This window comes from Euprymna scolopes, chromosome 19 (genome assembly GCF_053919585.1).
Source record: "Euprymna scolopes isolate OS-2025 chromosome 19, ASM5391958v1, whole genome shotgun sequence".
NCBI classification, from domain to species: domain Eukaryota; kingdom Metazoa; phylum Mollusca; class Cephalopoda; order Sepiida; family Sepiolidae; genus Euprymna; species Euprymna scolopes.
In genome coordinates this window covers 82,514,310-82,540,487 of record NC_136500.1, presented here as the reverse complement: position 1 = coordinate 82,540,487, position 26,178 = coordinate 82,514,310, and the positions used below count along the sequence as shown (strand labels likewise).

At 34.2% G+C, this 26,178-nt stretch overlaps 1 protein-coding gene across 4 annotated transcripts in view; it reads right to left on the bottom strand.

The window, feature by feature from the left end:
* LOC145239792 (uncharacterized) overlaps window positions 1-26,178 on the bottom strand; it is a 364,141-nt gene that overhangs the window by 296,582 nt on the left and 41,381 nt on the right. For all 4 annotated transcript variants that reach the window (XM_080103293.1, XM_080103291.1, XM_080103294.1 and 1 more), the window contains exon 2: window positions 3,903-4,453. In XM_080103293.1, the coding sequence (XP_079959419.1) occupies window positions 3,903-4,453 (551 nt within the window). The remainder of the gene's footprint in view (window positions 1-3,902; window positions 4,454-26,178) is intronic.

Sequence of the window (26,178 nt, the reverse complement as noted above, 5' to 3'; positions counted from 1 at the left end):
AACCTATCAAGATAGTAAAAGTTCAACACAGTTAAGCGGAGAAATATAATTCAATTTCAATTTATTGTGAGTTGAATATATAACATGAAATGACGCATTTTTTAAATCAACAAGGTTATAGTCAGCTAACATGCTTCCGGTGTAGCGCTACCAGAAGCGGTGACAAGGCAAATTAGTTTCTTCACTTTTATTGTTCTTCAGTATTTCTATTCTAAAGTCATTTATTGAAATAAAATATAAGAAAAGGGCATTATTTAAAAATCTACAATAAAAATTAACAAAATTATAAAAATAACGCAATTAGTCTTTATTTGCATTTTTAAGAACAAAATAAAAATGTTTTTATTTTATTTGAAATTTTATAAGAAATATATGGTTACGACACTATAAAAAAAATTTTTTTTAATTGGAAAAATAAAAGTTTTTTTTATTAGAATTTCTATAATAAATACATGTTTATGAAAGTATAAAAATAAAATTATTGAAATCACAATAGAAATACTCATACTGAAGAACAATAAAAGTGAAGGAACTGATTTGCCTTGTCACCGTTTCTTCGCCGGAAATTAGGAAGTACATTAACCGACTATAACCATCGACAAAACATTGTGCAGTTTGTTGAATCATACATGCAGAATTCCACTGTTTATATATCGTCTTTTACATACTTGTGTACACCGATATATGGACATGCGTGGATATCCAAGTCTAACGGGTGAATTGCTGATAGGTATGATTTTACTAAAGATATTTCAATTCCAAACTTCCACAATGGATTCTCACCATCGGCTCATTACACATGTTACGTAGTTGGGGGTACATATTGGGACAGTGTATATTGTTGTTGACACAAGACATTCATAACAAGAGATACATACAAATAACGGGGACTCAGAACGATGATAATGACATTTATATAGATTACACATACAGTTCATCTTTATAACACATAGGAGATGCGAATTCATTATTGAAGGAGGGGGATGTGTAATACAGCTCTTTTCATCAGAGGGGGAGAATCATTACTGATGATGGGGGAAGAGACAGACAATACAAGACGGAGGTTATACAAAGTTCGTTTAAGACAAGACACCTTTTCCTTTTTGGGTGGAATGACGACAGACAAAGACAACAGTTTACAAATATAGATAATACTTTATTCATACCAGCTGGATGATTGATGATCGTCAGGGATTCAAGCCTTTACAACTACATGATTTCCTTTCCCCCACCACCTCTCGCCTCCAAGAGGGTATCAGCTCTCGCTAAGTCACTGTCCGACTCTCATCTGCTAACTCGCTGTCTGTGACTGTGACCGCCTGACTCTCTCTAACTTCGAACCCTGACAATATATTGAGAATCTCCTTTCTTGATGACGTCAGAGGCCAGCTTCGCCATGTGAAATTTATTCACAGATTTTATCTATGTATGCCCAAACACACTTTTGGCAAATAAAAAAATTCCCAATTTTAATTGTTCAACATCTAACCTATTTTTAATCATTATTTCTAAAACTCGTATTGTTCATTCTTTTAACTGACATATTTAATATCCAGTTATTTCTAAAAGAACGGACAATCGACTGCATTTATAAATCAAATATCTATCTCTGACATAAATAATATTTACTTATTTGCGAGAACAATGACAATCGTTCTGCATTCCTAGGATTTCAGTATCCATTATCTTTTAACACTTACCTACTGGGTTCGATTCTAGCCTTTTTCTAATATCATTTTCAAAATGATCTAGTTTTGCTTTCTTACTTACTGGGGTCTGTCTCTTTTCATAACACACATTGGACTATTATTTAATTCGTCAAATGCTACCCCATGGACTTTACTTGGCAAATCCTATAAAGTTTGGACTATTTTCTGTATTTTTTATTTCTCTCTGCCTTTCTCTCCCTATCTTTTTCACTACTCCCCTATATTTGTCTTCATTTTTCTAACTACTTCTTTAACATCTTTCCTAATGTGGCATTTCTGCAGGACAGTGACACATTGGCAACAAAGATGGGTTATCGACCCCTGTTCTTCGAAAGAGAAATAACGTCTAGCGGCCATTCTGTGAACCTCAAATATAAACAAGTGTTTACGATAACGCAAAAATATATAATAACAAAATAAATGACACAAAAATATGAAAATCGAAACATTTATTGAATAAAAAATGTATCAAAATATAATTTTAATGTATTAATATAATTTCTTTTCAATGAATTATTCATAACTGAAAATAAAATAATAAATATGATAAAAACATGAAATATTTATAGATTATTTTTAGAATTATTTTTTTTTAAGGTAAGATTGTATAAAACTGTATCAAAAGATAATTTTAGTTTACACGCATTTTTAGAAAAGGAAGAGTTATCGACTCCTATTCTTTTGCTGACAAGCAACATCTATCAGTGGTTCTTGAAACTAAAATACACACATTCGCCTCATGTTTCTGACTTGCAGAAGTGCCCCTACTGCTGTATACATTATAGCTTTTTTTTTATCTCATTTCTAAGCAAATGTCCTTAAACCATTTTTTTAATGTATATTCCTAGCTTTTCTCCTCCTCTGAAGAGAAGCATTAAGCTTAAAAATGACATGGCATAAAAAAATTTTGTTTCCTTTTTTTTATTGATCTGATGATATAATAAAGTTTTATTTCATTTTGAATACTCATCTTTTATTTCTTATATTTTGAGAATACAGAAGTAAAACTGGATGTCGCATCCAATTATTTTTTTCAGCTAAATTTGTATAGAGAATCGTAAAATAAACACAAAAGGAAATCGTGTGTATCAACGTCATGTTTTTTTTTTTCCATGTAAACATCTTTTCTACACTTGTGTCATTAAACATTCAAATTAATAGGAATATTCATAAAAAAATGCTTGACAATCATTGTAAATAGAAAAATTATTCATCATAAAATTAATACCTGATTATTAAGATCACGGAAAATAATTCAGAGAGAAAGAGGATTATTTCAACTCCTCCAACTCTCTTTATAATATTAGTAATCAAAATTAAAGCGTTGATTAGATTAAACATTAAAATCGCATAAATCTATCAAAAGTACAAATATATTTTTGCTAACAACACAGACCGATATGTACCTCTTGTGACTGATCAAAGGGATTATTTTATACACTATGTAGTAAGAATTTAGCACAAATGTAGGTGGAGGACTGACTTTATTTTATATATTGGATGTATATTTTTTTTTTATTATTAAAAGTTGAAATAAGATTGATTAAAATCAGGGATACCATAGGAGACATGAAAAATAATTAAATAAAATCAATAAACATAAAATAATAATCAATTTTTAAGTATTTTTTTAAGCAAGTTTTTTTTTTAAATAAATGCTTTTTAAATAGGATTAAAATCATTTTTTAAATCATTATTTTATGTTTCTGAATTGTTTAGATTGATAATTTGTATTATTTGAACTACTGTTCTCATCTTGAATGTTATTTTTACAACATTTCGGTCGATCTAACCTACAACCTTCAATTTTACCACAATAATCTGTGGCGTAATGGATAAAGTATAAGATAAAATTCAGTTCTAAGTAAAACTCTTCTAGAAATGGATGGTTCAATCATCAGTGTGGGCGATACTAGGGATTGTGGACTACTTGATACTTCTACCCAGTTATGGCTGATGGAACGAGAGCATGCTACCCCCGTGTATTAAAGGGTTCCATTTTTAATTCCATTCAGACTCCAGAGTCTGACAGAAAGATTTCAGAGTTTGACAAGACACACCTTAAAAAATTGGACGTTACATCGTTCAAAACGTTGTGAAATAACACTGAAGATGAGAACAGTAGCCTGAATAACGAAAATATTACAATTTGTTTTTAGATATTAAAAAAAAGAAGACTTTTTGTTTGTTTACCTGCACGTAATTAGTTCTATGTAGATCATGTCCAAAGAAAAACTTTACATTTTCATCCAACAGCGTGAGTTTTTGACGGAGTGTAATGACTTTCTCTGGAAAACAATCCACATTTACTCGGATTCTGCTTGGACCAAAAGTGATCAAAATCTGATGCCACCCAATGTCTAAATCCGGTTGCGAGATGTCCCTGCCCGAAGGGTTCACAGGAATCAAGTCTCTGATGCTGACACGTTGGAAAGATTTTTCTCCATGATATCTGACTACCAGAGACATGTTCTGGATATCAATCCAAATCTCAAGTAAAGGCAGATGTTGTTGGTGTTTTGTGCTGTAGACGCTGAGCAAAGTGGCACGGAATTCTCTACTGGCACTGAAGGATCCATGAAGATGAAGCGAGAATGTCCGACTGGGCTTCTTCAGAAAATTTTTCAGTTTTGGATACTTTATTTGACCGTTGAAACCGTTTTTGAGCAGGAATCCCGCAGCTGAGATCTTTGTGATAGTGTGGTTCACGGATTGTTCTTCAACCATTTGCAACAAATCAATCTCTAAAACAAAAACAAACAAAAAAAAACAATATATATATATATACATGAATCGATCTTTTGAAAAATCTTGCGTGAGCAATCAATATCTATGTTAATATATGTATGTTAAGAAACATACAATCTAGACTAAGGCATTTGACTTCATATTGCGCTATCACTTTTTCTTGTATACTGGGCTATATAACGAGTGTATATATGCGAGTTGTCCATAATGAGTAGGGCTGTGACAACAGCATATTCTTTTCATTGTTTTGACTCTTGAGTATATATCCGTTAATACCTTACATGTTTTTATATAGACTGATGTGGTTCTCGGTTGATTGACTGTGTCTTATTGTGTTGGATATATACTCGAGAATCAAAAGAATGAAGAGAATACGCTGTTGTCACAGCCCTAATGGTGAGTCTATCTTGTTAACATGTCTATTTGTGTTCATGTATTTCGTGTCTATTGAACGTGTATGACGTCCTCTAATATGTTATCTAGTGTATAAATGTTTCACTTGTTGAAGTCTATACAATGGGTGTCTGTACGTGTTGACATGCTGAACATCGTTTACATTAGTGCTGGACAAAGAACGGCATACGTTGAATCACAACCATTTTCGCCTGTTACGACGTGCTTCCGAAATGTAGCCACACCTCTCACAAAAAAGTCAAACAACTAAGTTGTTACATATTTACATTTATTGTGGTTGCGAGTTGTTGGTTCCCAGGTGGCACGCCGTCCCCTTCTCCACAACAACATATGTTCATTTACCCAGTCCAGTGCTCTCATGACTGCTATCATCTGTCTTTACTTCACAACTCCCAGTTACGTGTAAACCTAAAATTCATTACGCGTAGCCTAAATAGCCTTGCTGGGTTTTTGTCACATATCTTTGTTTATATTATAAAATTCTTAGTGAAACTAACTATCAGAATAACATTTCATCCATCAAGTTACATTTCGTGGAAACTATTTATTGCAAAAGAACATTGCCTTTCACTCTGGATACTTGATTGAACATAATTGGATTTTATCTTCAATATGGCAATATTCAACCAGTCTTGAACCTAAAAACATCATTCAGGACTACCACTAATCGAACACGTGAACCCCATATTCTTTTATTGTTTTAATCCATTTTTTTTCCTTTTCTATGTCCCTTTAAAGAATTTAAACTTTAATATATTTTCAACGTATGTGCTGAATAGCAAAATTATATCAAACCAGAACAAATATTTTGCTTATGATTTTTCTCTGAGGAGATGAACCTACATCGAAAATCCATGGATTAAGGAAATTACTTTAAATAATGTATTCTTTGTTCAAACAATAAATTTTTGTTTTGAAAATTATATTTTCTGAAAAAAATTTAGATATAAAACCTGCAATTTTTAATTTGCTTCATCTAGTATCTTGCACAATTTTATTTGGCTGGGATTGTCTTATATAAAAGTACTAGCCTGGATGCCCGGCGTTGCCCGGGTGTTTGGAGGTGTGTGTTGAGCACAGAAAAAAAAAACGTGGCAGGCTCGAACCCGTGTTTGACAGAGATATGCTGTGTGAACGTATTTAAAAATTAATCATATAAAAAGGCATAAAGTTATACGGTGTGTAATGGAATACAGAACTAGTGTATACTTCTTTTTCATAGAAAAGGATACTTCTGCAGTGAAATACCCATTTTTCTGTGATGTTGCCTCGGCATATGTCGGCAGCTTATGTAAACTGCTGGAATATGCCGAGCGCTGATCAAATTTTAAAACGTTAGAAAAACAAAAACAATTATTGTATAGTAATTTCATAATTTCAATGAAGAAAAATGAAAATATAATAAGTAAAAATAGTAAATAAATCAACAGTAAGTTTCATTTTTTTTTCTTTTTTTTTTTTTTTTGCAAAATAGTGTGTAGCAATAGATGTAAACATTTTTTTATGAGAAATTTTTTTTTTTTTAGTATTTTTGTTTTTTTTAGTATTTTTGTTTTTTTGTAAGAATTGTTTCTAAGGTAATTTTTATATTTTTTAAAAATATGTTACCGTTTTAATTTTTTTTTTTTTTTTTACTGTAGAGGGGGTTACGAAAATTTTTTCTTTCATAAATTTTTTTTCCCCTTTGTCTACTCCAGGTTTTGTTCCTTTTAAAATTAGGAGGTAGGCTAGGCTTTCCAGCAGTCAGATATGACCGTGATTCCTGGCAGAATATACTTTATTATGGAAAGGAGGGGTTTGCCTTCAAGCTGCCGGGGATTTCTAAAGAAATATTCTTGGTAAATGTCTCAGAAAATTTTTTTCAATCAGTCACGGTATGTTCTGAACTGATGGTACGCTCTCGCTTCAAATTTTGTACAGTTGCCATGTTATGGAATCGCGTGTATATTATCTTATTTTTCAAATTTTCAGACAGGACTTGGAAAAAAAGTCCTATTCTATTTTTAATGATTCAAATTTTTGCATTATCTATCTATAAAAGTGAAATTGTGTGTGTGTGTGTGTGTGTGCGCGCACGCGCGTGTACATTTCCCTACCAAACTACTTTGTCAATTTTCAGTATACAGACTCGAAATTTAACATAAGGGGTATTGAGATTTGGGAAAATCATTTTAATCGGGTTTTGGCCAGAAATTTAGGGTTTCAAGGGGTGAAAGGTCAACGATTTAGCCTTTGAAAACTATCAAACTCCTCCGATAATTTTGGGTCTAACCACTTGAAATTTTAGATGTAGTTACTTTGACATGGATCAAACTTTTTAATTTGATTTGAGCCCAAAAGAATAAATGTTAAGTGGTCAAAGTTGGGGTCGAATTTAAAAAGAAATTGACCTCTGCGATCTCTACCAAATAACTCAGCCAATGTTTAGTCTACACATTTGAAATTTTACATAAAGTGTATTCAAACATAGGGCAAGCGTTTTAGTCGAAAAAAAAATTTGGCCGAAAATTTGGCTACCAAGGGGTCAAAGTTCAAAAGATTTGACCTTTGCTGTCTCTATCAAACTATTCAGCCAATTTTGGGTCTAAACATTTGAAATTTTACATAAAGGGTATTCAGACATGCAGCAAGTTTGTTAATCAATTTTTGGGTGAAAATTTCGCTGCCAAGAAGTCAAAGTTGAAAGAGTTGACCTTTGCAGACACTACCAAATTCCTCCGCCAATTTTGGGTCTAAACACTCGAAATTTTAGATGTAGGTTACCTGGACATGAGTCAAACTTCTTAATATATATATATATATATACATATGCACATAAAATTATGAACAGTACACAGAGCCCGAACAAAGCCGGGCTGAACTGCTAGTATATTATATATTATTTTCTCCCAACAGGGCGTCTGTATTGTTGTCTAGTCGAGCGATTTTTCATTGGCTGAGCATTTTGCCATATTCCAGCTGTTTATGTAAGCCGCAGGAATATGCCATACCAAGAAAAAAAAAAAAAAAAAAGGAATACAAGATGAAGCGCTCTTTAGCTTTGGTGAGCAATCCCATGAATACAACTTGTCCATAAAAATGTTTGCTTTATTACGAATTGTCTTCAAAAGTTGATTTGTCAAATTTCGGAGTTTGTAGGTTGAATATTTGATGATTGCAAGGACAGTTGTTGTATTCATTGAGAAACACTGATACTGTTGACGCCCCCCGCCCCCCACACACAAGTGTTAGAAAGACAAAAAAGCAAAGAGGAAAAAGTATGACAAACAAAAAAGAACCTAAGTTTGTTAGGAGAACAAAGGTATAAGAAATAGGGTTGGTGGAAAGATAATGGATAGGAAGTTGTTCACCAAGGAAGACAAAAGGAAGATGATGTGGGATTGGTGGTTAAAGTGTGGCGATTACTGGGACGAAGAAGTATCAATGTGGTTAGAGTTAGTTTATGGTCACCTTTACGAGTACCAATGAGTTTTGCGACAGTTTACAATCGTTAAAAACGGTTGCTGACTGTCTTGAGTTTGTGACAGTTGAGGATAGTTTCGAGTTGAACACAGTTGAAAGGCAGAGCGTGGCTTGGAGGAGATGAGGAAATGAATTGATCGACCGACAGAGGCCTTGGTAGAAGATGTAGATGGGGATCTTAGCACTAATAGGGTAGTTTTCCACGATGGTATCCCACACACACACCCAGAGCCCATCTGAGATCCACAGAATATGTTTTCTATGTCTTTTTTTAGTTGTTTTATTTTTTATATAATTGTGAACCCATGCACATCCCTCCATAGTTGCCAATGTGAGAGACGATGACACATCCAGAAGAGAAAATTAAGAAGAAGAAAACCACAGAGACAACATCGAGAGCATCAATGTTGTCATGTAGTTATCGCAACACCATGGAGAGGTAAATCTCTCAGAATTATTGAATAATTGGGGGGGGGGGGAATGCAAAAGTATAAGTTATTTTAAATTGAAAATGAAAAGGTAAAAGTTGGTGTTGTATTTTCATTGCAGAGAAATGAGTAGATAATAGATAATAGTGCTGGTTACATTGAAAGAATGGATAAGAGTGCTTGGTTGAGTAGATGTAGAACAGTTGAGATAGCAGGGTCAGTTGGTAGAGGGAAACCAAGGGAAACACGAGAGAAATAGATAATGGATGGATTCGAGATAAAGAGGAATAAGACCCCTACAGAGATAGTTTTGTTTGGGAGTCAGTTTCTAAAAGCCGTCCAACATATGTCAGCATGTAAAACGGATGTTAAACCGATGATGATGATGATGATGATGATGATGATGATGATGATGATGTTTACAACATCTATTTATAAGCTATTAAATATTGGAATGTAAAGTTTCTAGGAATGCTCCGCTACCTTAGCAGATTGTGTTTTACTCATACCAGCAATATAATATGTGACCGGGATGGGGAAGCAGGTTTTTATTGCATTTCAATCACACTTGAACAAAACTCCAGGAAGAACAGATGAGAAAACTAAAATTCACTGGGAACTTGTTTATTTGCATAGGCATGGCTTTAAATTTTTATTCACAACGTGGGAACTGGTGATCTTGTTTGGCTCCCCACATCTGAGAAAGGGATGATAATATTTTGGCTGGAGCACTGCAGTGACATTTTTCTTTTTTTTTTATGTTATGTATGAAGACATGCTTGCAAATAACAGATGTGAACATCTTATATTTTATTGCATGTTTCGCTGTTATCATAAAAAAAAAACAACAACCGGGTTCATGATAATCATCTTTTTATGCTGTGGTTTGTTTTGTATTCTCTCATGATGAATTGTTTTGTTTTTTTTTTTCGAAAAATTTGTAGAATTGGTTTTATTACATGGTTGTTTTGTTTGCATAACCATAAAAGATTGTTATAAACGATTTCCTGTAAACATTTTGCAGATACAACGACGCACTAATAACAAAAAAAAAAAAAAAAAAAAAAAAAAGCCGCTCGACGTCTCCATATTCTTTTAAATGCTTTCGATATTTGCAGCAAAATATTCCCTCTGCTGTTTTCCATATTTCTATAAATTTGTATGCAAGAAGCGCAAGACAATGGACATTCAATTCAATTAGCAAAAAGTAAAATAATCGTATTTCAATCGCCATGTAGGGAAAGGATGGTAGGACTTTACACAGGAGAGGACACGGTAGACCAGCAATTGTACAATTTATGTGTTGTTGGCTCATTTATTACATCACCTGGTGACTACAATTTTGGCATTATATTTTTTTTGCAGCGACATTGAAGGCATAAAGGTAGAGATAGTAGGCCAGTACACAAAAAACAACACACATTGACTCCGCAAAATATACATGAGCTGTCTAGTCAACAATCTGGAGAACTACCTGATCCAGGACAAGACACAACGCTTCTACTGGAGCAAAGAGTATTGTATATTGTATCCTCTTGTCATCTACTACAAAGATGTTGATGCAAAACTCCAACATTATTCCCTCTTTTTCATTTCAATTCAGTCTAACAACAAACGCTTTTTTATCTCTCGTTCACTATTCCATTCTCTGCAGCAACATCTGTGAACTGACTCTTATAATAAATACTTACAACCGATCGGGACTATTAGGGTTTTTTTTTTTTTTTTTTTTCGTTTTCCATTAAGGTTTCAATTCTGAGCTGTGTTGTCTTTCTATATACATAAAAATGTATAAATATGAAAGTTATTTTCCACCTACACTAATTATATTATAAACCAAAACTTCTTATGCTTACTTAATCTTATCAAACAACAGGTATTTACCCCTATCCCAGGAGATGTGACACAAGGCCTGAAGGAAGGGATGATAGGTCAATGCATAAAAAGCAGCACACATTGGCTCCACAAAATATGTCTGACCTGTCCAGTCAACAATCTAAAGAACTACCTGATCCAGGACAAGACACAACGCTTCTACTGGAGCAAAGAGTATTGTATATTGTATCCTCTGGTCATCTACTACAAAGATGTTGATGGAAAACTCCAACATTATTCCCTCTTTTTCATTTCAATTTATTTGGCAAAAAATAAAACAATCGTGTTTTAATTGCTATATAGGGAAGGGGTGGTGGAAATTTACTCAGAAGCGGACACAGTAGTCCAGCACCTGTCCAAATTCACCTTGAATTATTACATCGTTAGTGCATTTATTATCTTACTTGGAAGTTTATTCCAAGGTTCAGGTATTGTCGCTATCAACCGTAATTAAAGTGATTTAATAATAATGATAAAAAAAATCATTGCGAAATAATTTTTGGAGTAGTGCTAGAGAGAGGTCGGGCAGAAGCAGTAGATTATCTGTTATCTGTCTATCTATTTATCTGTTTATCTATCTATCTATCTATCTATCTGTTTATATAAATATCTATCTACCTAGATCTGTTATCTGTCTATCTATTTATCTGTTTATCTATCTATCTATCTATCTATCTATATAAATATCTATCTACCTAGATCTGTTATCTGTCTATCTATTTATCTGTTTATCTATCTATCTATCTATCTATCTATCTATCTATCTATCTGTTATCTGTCTATCTATTTATCTGTTTATCTATCTATCTATCTATCTATCTATCTGTTTATATAAATATCTATCTACCTAGAGTTGAGTGGACAATAGAGGTTTGAAGTTATGTTTTTGACAGGTTGACAAACCTGTCAAACTCTGACCTGGTCAAGTTTGCACGAGAAAGTATCCGAACAGATGACCGGATGTGATGGGTCACATGTTACGTGTTGCGATTTGCACAAACATCATTGAGTTGGATTGGAGACGTCGAATGAACAAGATGGGCTAATATGGGTCTCCCCATCACTTCTCTATGACGAATACCTGGGAGTGAATAAAGAATATATATCATCGGAATCAGTGAAAATATTGGAATCGTCCCATCACTTGATGGGGCGATTCCAATATTTTCACTGATTCCGATACAATTACCGATTCCGTACGAAATTCCGGATTCCGATTCTTTATAAATCTCAAAATATTTTACTATAAAAGTTGTTATTTTGTCCCGATTACTGTAAAACACATCTTAAATGTGCATGTATTTTCTCAGACGTAAAAAAACACTCTTTTGAGGGTGTGATCTAGGAATATTAGTCTTATTGGAATTTAAAGCAATGAAAGACGTTTTATAAAAACAAAATAAAATAACATAGATAATTAAAGGAATCGGTTTTGGCATCGGAAAATAGGTTCGAATTTTCCAGATTCCAATACCGATTCCGATACTCCAAAAAGCTCCGATTTTTCTAATTACGATTAATCGTCTCAACACTAATATGTATAAACATACAGCGTCTTGTGCTTGTCTTGAAGCGTTCCCTTAAACAGAATTCAACTCCCCAAGAACCTCCCAGAACAAACAATAGCAGAACAGGTATGTCGTTATGTATATGTTGTTATATGTTCTGACATGCACGCACAAACACCTGGATGAATCACGGGCCGTAAAATAGATATTAAGGATCTGAGGACAACAGTCCGTTACAAAACGTACATGCATAGATATAGTCCGTTTATGATAAGAACATACACACATTTAATAGTGCCACGTAAACACTTATAAACACACCACGATTCAACTATATACACACGTACGTTTATTTAGTACTGTATATATACGGTCGTATAAACAGATACATAGATAGATACACAGATAGTTAGATAAACAGACAGATAATCTACTGCTTCTGTCTGATATCTCTCTAACATTGTCTAATCAAATATGAATAGTTTAACACCGAATCTTTTAAAAATTGTAAACACAATTTAATCAATTGTTTAAAATTGTTTAACTAGTTTGACTTTCTAAATTATAAGTGAAAACAAGCATTTTCTTCGTTTGTCATTCAAACACGAAAAATATAAAATAAAAAAAATGTTTGTTTCATTTGAAAATATTTGGCAAAATTTCTCACTCAAAAATGTGTTGACTATTTTTCCAAAATTTTAATTAGTTATTCCATAATTAATTTAACGTATGTACTAGTTGGATTATTCGGATTATTGTTCTCGTCATTTTTGGTCGTTGTAACCTCCGACCTTCTTCAAGTGTATCTTGTCGAACTTAGGAATTGTTCAAACTTGGCATCTACACGGAATTTTGAACGGAACTCTTTATATAATTCATTGGAGTAGCATGCATGCTCTCATTTCGTCAGCCATGATCAGTTAGAAGTCTTATGTAATTCGCAACTGCATTCTTAATATTGCCGACCCTGAAAATTGAACCTTCAACCTACAGAAACGTGTCAATTGAGAACAGAATTTTACCTAGTATTTTACCAGTTACAATTGCAGGTCCTTGCAGATTGCGACAAAATACACATGAAGGTCAGAGGTTACATCGTCTGAAACATTGTGAGAATAACATCCAAGATGAGAACTGTAGTCCAACCAAATAATTTAAATAATATTAGGTTGGCAAGAAGATTCTTGCGGAAGTTTTTATGTTGATTTCAAATGATGTATTTTCAAATAAGTTTTCGTTATAATAACTTTCAATTTATGCATCATTTTAAAGAACGTTTTTCGCTTGATCTAATCGTTTAAATTACGTTTTAAAACAATCATGTCTTTTCGGAACGTTGAATGCAAGATGAAAGCAAGCAAATTCGTAACAGCTCGCGATATCAACGTTGCATTTGGCCCAGGAACTACTACTGAATGCACAGCACAATGGTGGTTTAAAAATTTCATGGCGGCGACAAGAGTCTTGAAGATTAATAGCATAGTGGTCGGCCATCTGATACTGACAACAATCAATCAAGAGCCTTAGTCAAAGTCAGTACACACACAACTGTTCAAGAACTTGCTTCTGAATTAGACGAAACATATACGAGGATTTCCAATCATGTGAGAGATTGGAAAGACAAAAAAAACTTGATAAATGAGTGCCTCACGAATTAAATGACAACCAAAAGAAACGCCATTATGAAGTGTCATCTTCCCTTCTTTTACACAACAGAAATTACCTGTTTCTCAACCGGTGACTTGCAATGAAAAGTGGGTTCTGAATGACAACCGGCGACACTCATTTCAGTGGTTAGACGCCAATGAAGCTTCACGAAACTTCTCGAAGCCAAAGTTGTACCACAAGGTCATGCCGACTGTTTGGTGGTTTACAACTGGTCTCATCCATTAATTTTTTGAATGCAGGCGAAACCATTACAGTAGAGAAGTACAGTCATCAAATGGATGAAATGCATCAGAAACTTTGACAACATCACCCAGCACTAGTCAACAAAAAAGGCCCAATTCTCCTTCACGACAATGCCCGACTGCACCTTGCTAAACTGACCCCGCAGAAGTTGAATGAATTGGGATACGAAACTGCTTCATCCACCATACTCTCAGACCTCTCACCTACCGACTACCATTTTTTCAAGCATCTCGAAAATTTTCTGTGTGAGAAATGCTTCAAAGACCTAAGCGACATTAAAAATGCCTTCAACAACGTTATCGCCACCAGAACGTAAGATATTTTATGTTACTGGCATTAATACACTTGTTTTGCGTGGCAAAAGTGTGTTAATTATAATGGTGCTTATTTTGATCCATAAATTGTGTTTGAGCCGAATCATTTTCATTTGAATTAAAAAATTAAAAACCGCAATGACTTTCTTGACAACCTGATATAAATCATCAATCTTCATCTAAAAAATTCCAAAACAATTTATCGTAATTAACCAATTAATATTAACCAGTTATATTACACCAGTAATATACTTCGCCATGTCACGTGTTGGCCCCCTTCTATTAACAACATGGTGGCTATTTTTGTTTTTTTACATAATTCCAACCTAAGTCCCAACCAGTATCACATCCACTGTCATGGAAAACAGAAAAATACCCCCCCCCACACACACACACTTGATTTATAATAATGTCAAAACATTTTCAAACAGTCATGTTAGAGATATAAATTCACACTGGTTTGCATACGTAAAACAAATACTATTGGCATTTAGTTATTAATGGTTCCATATTCCGCCTTCTCTAAAACTGCAACTGCACATCAAAAATATCGTGGGAAATGGGTGGTCTTTGTTACGTCTTTTTTATAGACGTTTATTCTGACATCTTAGAAGTGATAAAATAACATGCATGAGATAATTTCTATAGTAAGAATTTGGTTAATTTCCTAAACTTTATATATATATATATATATATATATATATATATATATATATATATACTAGCGGGGGTTCCCGGCGTTGCCCGAGTGTTTGTTTCCGGGACGGGGGGGGGGAGTTTTAAAAAATGTTATGGTAGGTAAGTAGGAAGGATCAAACCCGGAGTCATGAGTAAAAGTAGGAAAATAAAGTGTGACCCCCCCCCCCCCAAAAAAAAAAAACATCTGCAACGTTAACAGTTCGGCCACCAAGAAAAGTCCATTCCAGTTGTTTAGGAAAAAAAACAAAAAAAACGACTACGGTAGGTCGGCACGAACGTGAAAATATAATGTGAATTGTCCAGCACGCTAACCACTACGCCACAGAGCACTGCAGCTTAGTTTAGTGATTTTAAATAACTTCACATGAAAGAACTACGAAGCCAAACCGGTGTTCTCTTCTCAACTGTTCCTTGTGAACGATCCCCAAATGGTGTTAAGTGGTGGCAGGGGGAGGAGGAATTTATTAGAGAGAAAATATTTTACCACTTCCATTGATCTTAACCGATTTTGGCCGTGACTTCTCAGCAGAAAAAGTATAGAAATCTAAGATTATCGAGGAATTTGAGAAATAATAAGCCTATAACACACCTCAGATATTTTTCTGCCGTTTGTGCATATTATATTTGCATGAAATATCTTGATTTTTAATCCTATTAAGGTCAAAATCAGACGGGAAAAAATGAGTTCATTTTATTTATATAGAGATTAGTGGCCTGGCAAAGCCACAGGGGAGACAACCAAGCAAAAAAAAAAAAATCCAAAGCAAAATTCATTCCAAAACAGCAAAACTAAAGCTGGCCTGGTATGACACTATATGTAAAAATGTAGGCAAATTTGGGCATATTTTATTGGTTTGAAAATTAGGTTCTTTTTTTTTTACCAATTTTCATAAAATTTTAACCATGAACAAAGCTTCTTTCTTAGAACTGCACGCCTATGGAAGTGTCTTCCGTTTTCCTGTTTTCCAGCTGACTACAATATGGTTGTCTTCAAGTCTAACGTAAATAAGTTTTTGAGGAGCCGTTCGATATAAGTTAACAAATTCACCGAATTTCCATTACTAACGATTACTTTATTGTCCAATTGTCTACTGTATACTCTTTAACACTTATTCTCGAGTGGCCTCTTGGCCTTGATAAGTGGTGATGCCTTTGTAAAAAAAAAATTAAAAAAAAAACAACATAGAATAGTATTACTTATAATCTTCAAAAAGCCTGCAAATTTTCATGCAGCATATAACAACTAACATATGCAAATGACCAAGCCTGCTATGCGATATGATGTCACAGCAGAGACAAACGAACACACGTGGACGGTGAAGCAGGGTTTTCAAAACCATGTGTTTGAGACATGTAGGTGATGTCACAGCAGAGACGAAAAGTCACATGCGGCCGGAAAAGGAATACCGGTGTTTTGTTTAAAACTGAAACAGTGAGTCAATTTTTTTTCCTCATCCTTTCTTCTGTTCCCTTAACGGAATACATATTGATATGTAAAGCAAGGACTGGAAATTTTATTAAGAATTCAATGGGTGACATTTTTTCGGGGGGGGGGGGGTCGCACTGTATTTGTCTTTCATTTAGAAATAACAAGAAAACCAGGCGGATTAATAGGGATCAACATGTACTTTTTCCTATGCTCATAACACCATTTTACTTTCTCGGTTATTACTGCCTCCCTCCTCCCTGTTTCGCTTTCTAATATAATCAGAAAAAGTTGAAATATTAGAAAACTCTGAATCAGTGTCTTATACACATTATTAAAATGGTTACAGATGCGAGCATGTAGATATTTGGCACATCCAGCGTCCATCCAGTGTGGTCGCAGCTGAGATTGAACTCACTACACGAGTTTTAGTGTAATTCAAATCTTGTCGGTAGCTGAATACTTGATGCTTCGTCAAGGTTATCAAGGGTATTTTTTATCATGACGCCATCACTAGATGGAGTGCCTACCATGGATTAAGAGAGTCCCATCTACCCTCAAGAGAAAGACCACGCCAGTTTCTCTACCTGGTATTTTACCTCGCGGTACATACAGTGCCTCGTCTTCTCAAATGGTCACCCAGCTGGTACTGGCCAGGCTGAACGTTGCTTAACTTCGGTGATATGGCGAGAACTAGTGTGTCAACGTGATTGGCACATAGGTGATACTGAGATTTGAAACCACTTCCATTATCTTCCCCAGGCAATTTCACACATATGATATAAATTTCATCTAAATGAGGCAAATCTGAAGATTTAAAGGAGGTTCAGGCCATCATAGCTCGCTTAGACTAGGAGAGCATTTAGAGATTTAGGACCGTTTCCACTGTTTTCCCCTGCAAATTTTATACATACAAATTAAATTTCATAAAAATATGACGTATTTAAAGATTTAAGGGGTGTACCCTCATGAACTTCTTAGGAATGCACTCAGAAATTCGGGAATACTTCCAATGTCTTACATTGTTTACATAAAAATACACTAAGATTTTATGTAGATTTCCTAACCTTTCTATCCATAAAGAACACACACACACACACACATTGAGTTTATATATATATATATATATATATATATATATATATAGACAGAATAACAATGGCAAATATTTGAATGTCTTGTTAAATATCCAAACCGTGTGTACCAAGAAATTATTTTGACAAGAATAAGTGCACGTGGCAATGGAATGCAAAAAAAAATAAAATAAAAATAAAATAATAATAATAATAAATAAAAAAATAAAATAATTATCAGATGTACCAAGAGATCATTTGGACAAAATAATGAACCTGACACCAGGCACCCACATGTGAAGAAACATCAACCATGATCGATTGTCAAAAAGATAAGTTAAATGTTGAATTTTTAAAGGTTATTTTGGCCAAGAAGGACCTACAGGTGCAATCAATTTGGACTGAAAAATCAATTCATTGAAACGACCATCGTTGAATAAAACATCCTGTGGGTATGGTTACAGTGACAATGCCATCCCAAGGGGACGTTTGAGGTGGTCACAAATGGTTATATAATCACAATAAATGGATATCAGAGTTGGTTGGTGATTTTGGCCTCAAAAGAATCGATGGCAATTGTGTCTTACTGTCACAGAACAACTTTTTTGGTTTCAGTTTAAAGAGCGTAGATTAGGGGAGATAATACAATTTGAGAAGAACCGGGGACAACAATTCAAGAAGTCCCTAAACTTAAAAAAAAGTCATACGCATACCATTAATTACTGTTCATAACTATTTATAAATTTTAAATCATACATTTTGACAACTTTCATTCATTGCAAAATTTTTTGTGTAAAAAAATATTTAAAAAACCTCTATTTTGTGTTATTACAATTTTCTTAATGTTATTTTAATCCAATAAATGTTCAGATACCATTTCAGATTTTTTTTGTGTAAAAAAAAACTAAAAAGAAAACTTCTATTTGTGCTATTAGAATTTTCTTTAAAAATGTTTTCTTAAAAAACGCAAAAAAAAAAAAAGAAGCTTATGCATTTCATTAATGACTTAAAATTTATGAATAGTTATCTATTCATAAATTTTAAGTCATATACTTTCACAATTTCCATTCATTACAAAACCTTTTTTGTAAAAAAAATATTTAAAAATTTATATTTTCTTAATTTTATTGCAATTTAATAAATGTTCAAACAATGTTTTATTTTCTGTTATTGTATTGTTGTTGATATTTGTTGACATTTTCGATTGTTCTCATTCTAAAATTGCATTGTCTCCCCCTGATCTGCGCTCTCCAAACTAAAACTAAAAAAAGTTGATCCGTAATAGTCATGTACAAGTGCCAAATCACTCAGTTAAATTCTTGTGTATGTACCGCCCTCTCAACAGCCAACCATCTATCACCGATAATAAAGATATATTGTTATAAACAGAAAGAATTTAATCACATCTTTGAAAACATTATTTCGTAAGGTTATTTTGAAATATTAAAAAAAAAACAAATATTATATATTATTTTATTAAATGATTAAAAAAAAAAACAACCTTTTCTGATACTCTTTGTGTAGACACCTATTTCAACGAAGACTTCATTTAAAAAAATATTTTTTTCTCTCTTTATTTTTTTTAGTAGTATCAAACCAGAGGGGTCAACCTCTCATGGAAAAAGAAAAAGATATATTCGGTGTCTGGCAGTGTTGTTAGATATGTTTTGTACAGAAATTAATCTGATAAGTATCGAAAATCGAAAAAATCCGATCCCAAAAATAGTCTTTCTTATAGATGAAATAAAAACGAATTTTTATGGGGGAATATTCTACATTACATTGGCAAATGAGATGATAAAATCTCAACAAATCATTTCTTCTTAAAAAATTGACATCTGGAAACATAGTTCAGTGGTAAATCATTCGACTACAGATCAAATGATCTTGTTCAAGTTCGGGTGTACCTCACCATTTTATTTTAATTTTTTTCTTATTAATGAAATCAGTTTACGACGAAAGAAGAGGTACCATTTAAAATCGCTGCAAATCATTTCTTTGTTTGCATATTTTAAAACTAAACATTGATCAGAAGTGACTCTCCAGGACATTCATCATCAAGTCCAAATATCAGCTAACGTGATATTGTAAACAAACACAGATGGAATTTGATGAACGACATTATCATTATCATTTAAATTTTTTTTTTTTTTTTTTTTTTGCGAATTAGTCCACCAGACAAATTATTCCTTGTAATATATAATACTCAACAGAGGACTTATTCTATAATAATACATATGCAAACTGCATGAACTAAAATATTATGTTTAAGCGTATTGTATCACTGGGCAACTCCAGACGTACAGTTATTACAAGAAAAAAACTATGTCAACTCTTGAAATTCAAACAATTGTAGAAGTCTCGTTAAAATCTCTATTTCAGAATCTATGCTGTTTATGTTACAGAATCGAAAAGCTGTTTCACTGTCATGGTCTACTAATCATGCAGTGGGGCAGGTTATCTCAATATTCCAAAAGAATCTTTCACTTAGTGATACATAGTGGGTGAAAGATTGTTTCAGCAATCTTTCACACACTGATGATGGCAATGCAGACATTATTTGATCACTGATTTCTTAATGCCATTTAACAGAAATCTTTCTAAGAAGAAGAATGGCCAAAACAAGGAATGTCTAAGTGTCATTACAAAGTCAAAGAAGATTTTCCAGAAATCACGAGTTCCTATCTTTTGCAATTCTATCCGTTCCCTGATTATTTCAGCATGCTTTCTTTTGACTGTCACTATTTCCTTCTTACAATGATTTCTAGCATCTATGAATTTTGCCTATTTGTATTTGACTTATGACGTACAAACTGGCAGAATGCATGCTGTCTTTGTGCAATGGCAGCCGCTAAATCAGCAGTGACCCATGGGGTGAGTGGTTGGTTGTTTTTGTTTTACGGCATATCAACCTTTTTCAGGTTATTTAATGCCGAATCTAGTTATTTTGAGGAACGATTTTTAATGGAGTATATTTGTTTTTTTAAGTCGGATTCTATTCAACCCATAGTTGGGACCCTAACAGGTACTACCACTCCGAGTCAGAGTGGACCTGGGAGCAATGCCAATTAAAGGGTGGCTCCACACTCCCCAATGCCCGCAAGGTGGGGCCTCACCATCGGATATAGTTTTAGGTCATATCCAAGACCTAATGGGGTGAGTGGGGCTTGCTATAATACTTCCGTGTGGGAACATGTGCTTCAATTCCCGCTTCGCACCATTCAGTTGTCTCATTGGCATACTGCTCAGCAGGAAGGGAGAAGATATCAGTTCGTGGGGCATCTCTGATGCGTTCTCTAATGGCTTCCCAGTCAGCCCTGTTGTAGTACCTTGTTTTGAGCAATGGTTCCTCACCTTGAAGTTGGGATTTGAATGCGATGTCAATTGATACCACTAAGTGGTATGCGTCTCCAAGTGGACTGTGGGTATTAGTCACACAATCCTCAGGTACTGTGGTGAGAAATAGGTCTACAAGTGAAGACTTATCATCTTGGATGTTATCCTCGAAACGTTTCGGCAGATGTAACCTTCGACCTTGCATATGTGTATCTAGACAATGCCTCTTATTGGTTAATGGTGGAAAAAACGTTTCCCCTAACAAACCCTAGTCGTCACATTAACATTTTAAATGTATGGTTTTCTATAAGAATATTTGTCTATTTGTTGGTCCATCAGACCTAAGTTTGAAATAGGATTACTGACCAATGAATGAAAAATTTCATAGGAAATAGCATTACACATCTTAAAACTAAATACACAAACACACACATTATATATATATATATGAGGAAATCATGAAAGGCAGACGAACATTCATGATTAAAACGTTTAAAATAAAGTTAACGGGGTGAAGAGAAAAAAAAATGGGAGAGTCAGCTGACCGGTTTCGCCTTCGCTTTATCAAATCTGTATTGAGGAATTTAAAAAAAGAAGAAAAAACACGAATAGGAATCGAAAATATGTACAAATAAAAATAACGTTGCATTACATTATGTATGGGGAAAACACACACACACGTGTGTGTGTGTGTGTGTGTGTGTGTGTGTGTGTGTGTGTGTGTGTGTGTGTGTGTGTGTGTGTGTGCAACTAATGGATTGCTACATGCTCTAATGACAATTAGAGAACAGATTTATGTCAACATGATCTTTATGTTACCATGGGGATGAGAAAAAAACTATCTTGTGTAAGAGAGGGTGTAGAGGGTAATGGGAGTTATTAAAATGCTGAAGAGTCACTGATCAGGAAGTACATACCACCGTGACACGAGAAGATGGAGGGGAAATTAGGTGATTTTTCTCAAAGAAAATGGGTTTCATTTAGTAATGAGCAAGATACAGGCAGCAGTCTAAGATTAAAGGGAGAAAGAAAAAAGGTAGAAAAATGTATAAACTACAAAGAGTGCAAAGAGCCACTGAATGTTTTAATATGTATGCAGTACACAAGTAGAACATACCTACGTAACGAGTTTTGGGTTGGTAGGAAAAGAACTCTAGAAATTTCTGAACATATTTCATAACCAAAATTTTCAACCCACACAAACACCTAAATAGTGTCATCATGCTCATGTACACACAAAAGGTTTACTCTAATTTTTTTTTCTGTATTTATTTATTGTGTAATGAGTTAAAAGATGAGGACAATATTGTGGGAAGAGCTATTTACCCCTAAATCTCTTTGCAAATAGTAAACAAAGTAAAAACTGTTGATCGGTGTAAAAATGAAAATCGATTAACTTGAATGAAAGTAAATGCACTATTTTTGAAAACATGTTCCAATAAATGGCCGAAGTTGTTCACGAAGGAGAGCTGCATAGTGCATCTTTTGAAAAGAAAGCTATACTGGTCACAGAAATAGGGAAAGATCTCACCCTACTTTATATGCAAGATTATGGATTTTATCTTTGTATCAAATTCTTTTCGCGTTTCATTTAAAGAAAATGGAATGACTAATTGAACGAAGATATCTAAGAAACCAGAGAACATCTCCCACATGGAACAGACCTCCCAAGGAAAGACTGGGAGACTCTAAACAGAGCAAAAAGCAAAGGTTGGACAAACAATGATACACATCTTTAGTGCATGCAGTGATGGACCAACTTGTACTGACTACGATTTGATGTCCAACGATGGATCCAGTATTGGTATAAGATGGTAAATTTTTAACTGCCGTTGCAGAAATTACAAACAATGGAACACATCCTCAGTGGCTGCAGTGATAAACAACTTGTACTGACCAAGATTTGATGGGCTGTTATCTTGGATCCAATATTGGCATAAAGATATGATTTAACAGGGGGTAGGGGTTACTATAGGTCTAAGGACAAGAGAGCATAGTTGTGACATAGACAGGATAGGATAGGAGAGGCCAGACATAACCTTGATGCCCAACGATGGATCCAATATTTGTATAAGATATGATGATTTAACAGGGGGAACGATGGGTCGAAGGACAAGAGAGCATGACTATAGCATAGACAGGTTGGGAAATGAGAGGTTAGATATACCCTTGATGCCAAACGATTGATCCAGATTAGCGTAAGTTATAATGATGATTAAAAGAAAATGTATTCTAAACTATATAATTCCAATCAATATTTTCTGAAATTTTTAGTCAAATTTCTCTTGTATTTCAATTTATTTTTTGTTTATATAATCAAAGTCACCTTTTTATTTCAATAGTTGCATGATCAGATTTACCTAATGGTCTAATAAAACTTACATCTTTATATGAGGGTATGATCACTGACAGTTGGAAGGTTCTACTTATAGACACTGGCGATAGGAACTGACGAATCGTATTGAGCCACATTCTGCTAGCAACCAATCAGAAATCATTATTACGTCATAAAAATCTTGAATCTTTTAGCATCTCAGCACATAATTTTTTTTACTTTATTAGATAAAAAAATATCCAATATACTTTTTTTAATCTGTTTCCCATCATCATATTCATTAATAACAATAATGATAATAATAATTCTGATTTCGTTTATCAACGTCTCCCTGGAAAGGGATGGGATTCATTTCCAGAGGATTTTCCTCAATCCCGGCTCCAAATCAGGAGCTTCAAAGATCAAGGGTTTTCCTAAGGATGTTGGTGGTACTTACAATAGCAGAGTTCTGAAGGCCGTCTAAAACATCGGGGATTTGTAGTTTTTTCAATTGTCAACTTGATACTACTCCTAACGTACCAACTACGACCAGGATTATTTGTGTTTTAACCCCGTGTATACAACTTATCTCCAAGGCCAATGGAGCATAATTGCTTCACTTTTCGTTCTCCTTCTCTCTCACATTCCTGTCCCAGGGTACAATCTGCCAGCTTTTTGAGACCTTGTCAATGGCGACCAAATCCGAACGATTATGTTCCAATTGCTTGGTCGTTATGATACTTGTCGCACCATACCTCTACCTTGCCATCCTCACTTGTTCTCACTTCATCAGGCACCTCCTCAAACTATTTTTCAGCACACTTCACCCCAACCTTCTTACACACCTCCCAATATATCCGGAGTCTCATGCGATCGTGTCTTTTGCGGTATTCCTTCTCGGCCAATCCACTACACCCTGCTGCAAGGTGCGCAATTGACTCTGAATAATAATAATAATAATAATAATGTTATGAAATAGGAAACATTCAAATGTTTCGATAACAAAAAAGAATGTTGGAAAATAAAATTAGTTTGACTTGTAATGTAATTTGGTATCATGGATGAGAGATTGGAATGTAGAAAAACAAAACTTGATTTAGAATAACAATAAGATTGACTTCTGACGTCAGAGAGTTGAACAAATAAAGGGATAGTTTCATGTATACCCGTTAGTCATTTTACATGCTGACATGTATTTAAAGCCTTTTAGAAATTGACTTCCAAGCTTACCTATCTCTCACCAGGTCTTATCATTTCTTCCCATGTTTTCCTTGGCCATCCTCCATGAACCGTCCTAACTACCACAATTATTCTACATCTACTAACCAAAGAGCTCTCACCCATTCTTTCAACATGGTTATGCAATCAAATGCTCCTGTTCTGTCCAGATTTAATCTTTCTCTGAGGTTATCAAATCTAAGTCTGACTTTAAGGTTCACATTACACATTCATCATATTCTCATATTTCTTTCCGTACAAAACATGTCCTCAACTGTCAACGGCCAGGTTTCACTTCCATACATCAATCATCACAATGTATACACACATCTGTTGATAGACTCTTACCTTGGTTGACAGTGAGAATTCTCTGCTAGTTAGTAATGACAGAAGTTCACCATCATGATATATGTGGCTCTTGTAATCTTGCATGTTTGTTTTTGTGCATAATGGATGATATCCACTAAAACAGGTTCAAGACACCAGGAAGAGATCCTTTATGGCACATAAATGATGAACATAATTCATTAAAAGAAAAAACATAGACGACCCGTGACCTAAAGTGTCACAGATTTTCTATGTGAACAGTGACTATATCTATACAGTAGACTAGGGTTTACCAATGGGGTCCGTACCACCCACCAGTGCGACATTATGAGACTTCAGATGAGCGGTGGCCAAATTTATCGTATGGGGGTCCCTAAGATCCTTTGAGAGGGCGGTGAATGACTGACAGTTTCTAATAACATTACTAGGTATTTCTCAACTTGTTGATATTGATCAACAACAATCTGCACATTGATCGGTGATTTCCGTGATTATTATTCTATTTTTATTTTATTGATTATTGTATTAGCAATGATTTGATATATTAATTGACTCACTTGATTTATAGTTGTTAATGTTTCCATTCGATCGACAGAGTAGAATTTTGTTGAATAAACTATTATGAATATTCAATTATTTAGTTTCATTTTAATTATGTACTACCACTACTACTAATATTATTATGTAAAGATGCATGGAGGGAGGAGGCGGAAGTAGGTATTCTAGTATTCTAGGAAGTAGGCGTTTGCCAAAAAAGATTGAGAAACCATGCACTAGACAAACCTACTGAAAACCTGTGGATCTTGTCCGTTTGTTTGTCCCCGTGTAGACTGAATGACGCCGTATATGGTAACACCCACTACGATAGTTGGAAGACTATTAAAAAAAAAAAAAAATTCCACTTTTAGGTCTATTACTTTATTTTCTCTATAAATATAAAGCGAAAGTCTTGCACGGTAGGTTCCCGCCCTCTCTTTCTCTCTTGCACCCACCTCCAAAACATACCTTGTAGGAAGAAAGATTACTGCGTTGAAGCTAACCTTTGGAATATTTAAAAACAAAAATTAATACTTTTGTACAAGTAAAAAAAAAAAATATAAAAGGTCTTTTACAGCGTTTTAAAATGAACCACACTATCGTTTACATCATCTTTGAAAGAGATAGAAATCATGGGAAAGAACCGTTATCATATTATAAATGTATGACATGATAATTTTGTGACGTCACTATTGAGAGGTAGTAGAAGAAGTAGCAAAAGGATGACATTATCCATTAAAAACAGAAAAAATGGACGACCCGTGGTCTAAAGGATAATGAGTCGTTTATATGGACAGTGACTGTACCAATCGCCAAGGCTTGGAATATCTAGTATACTACTAATACTTTGTGGATCTTTTTTGTACCTCGTGTACACTG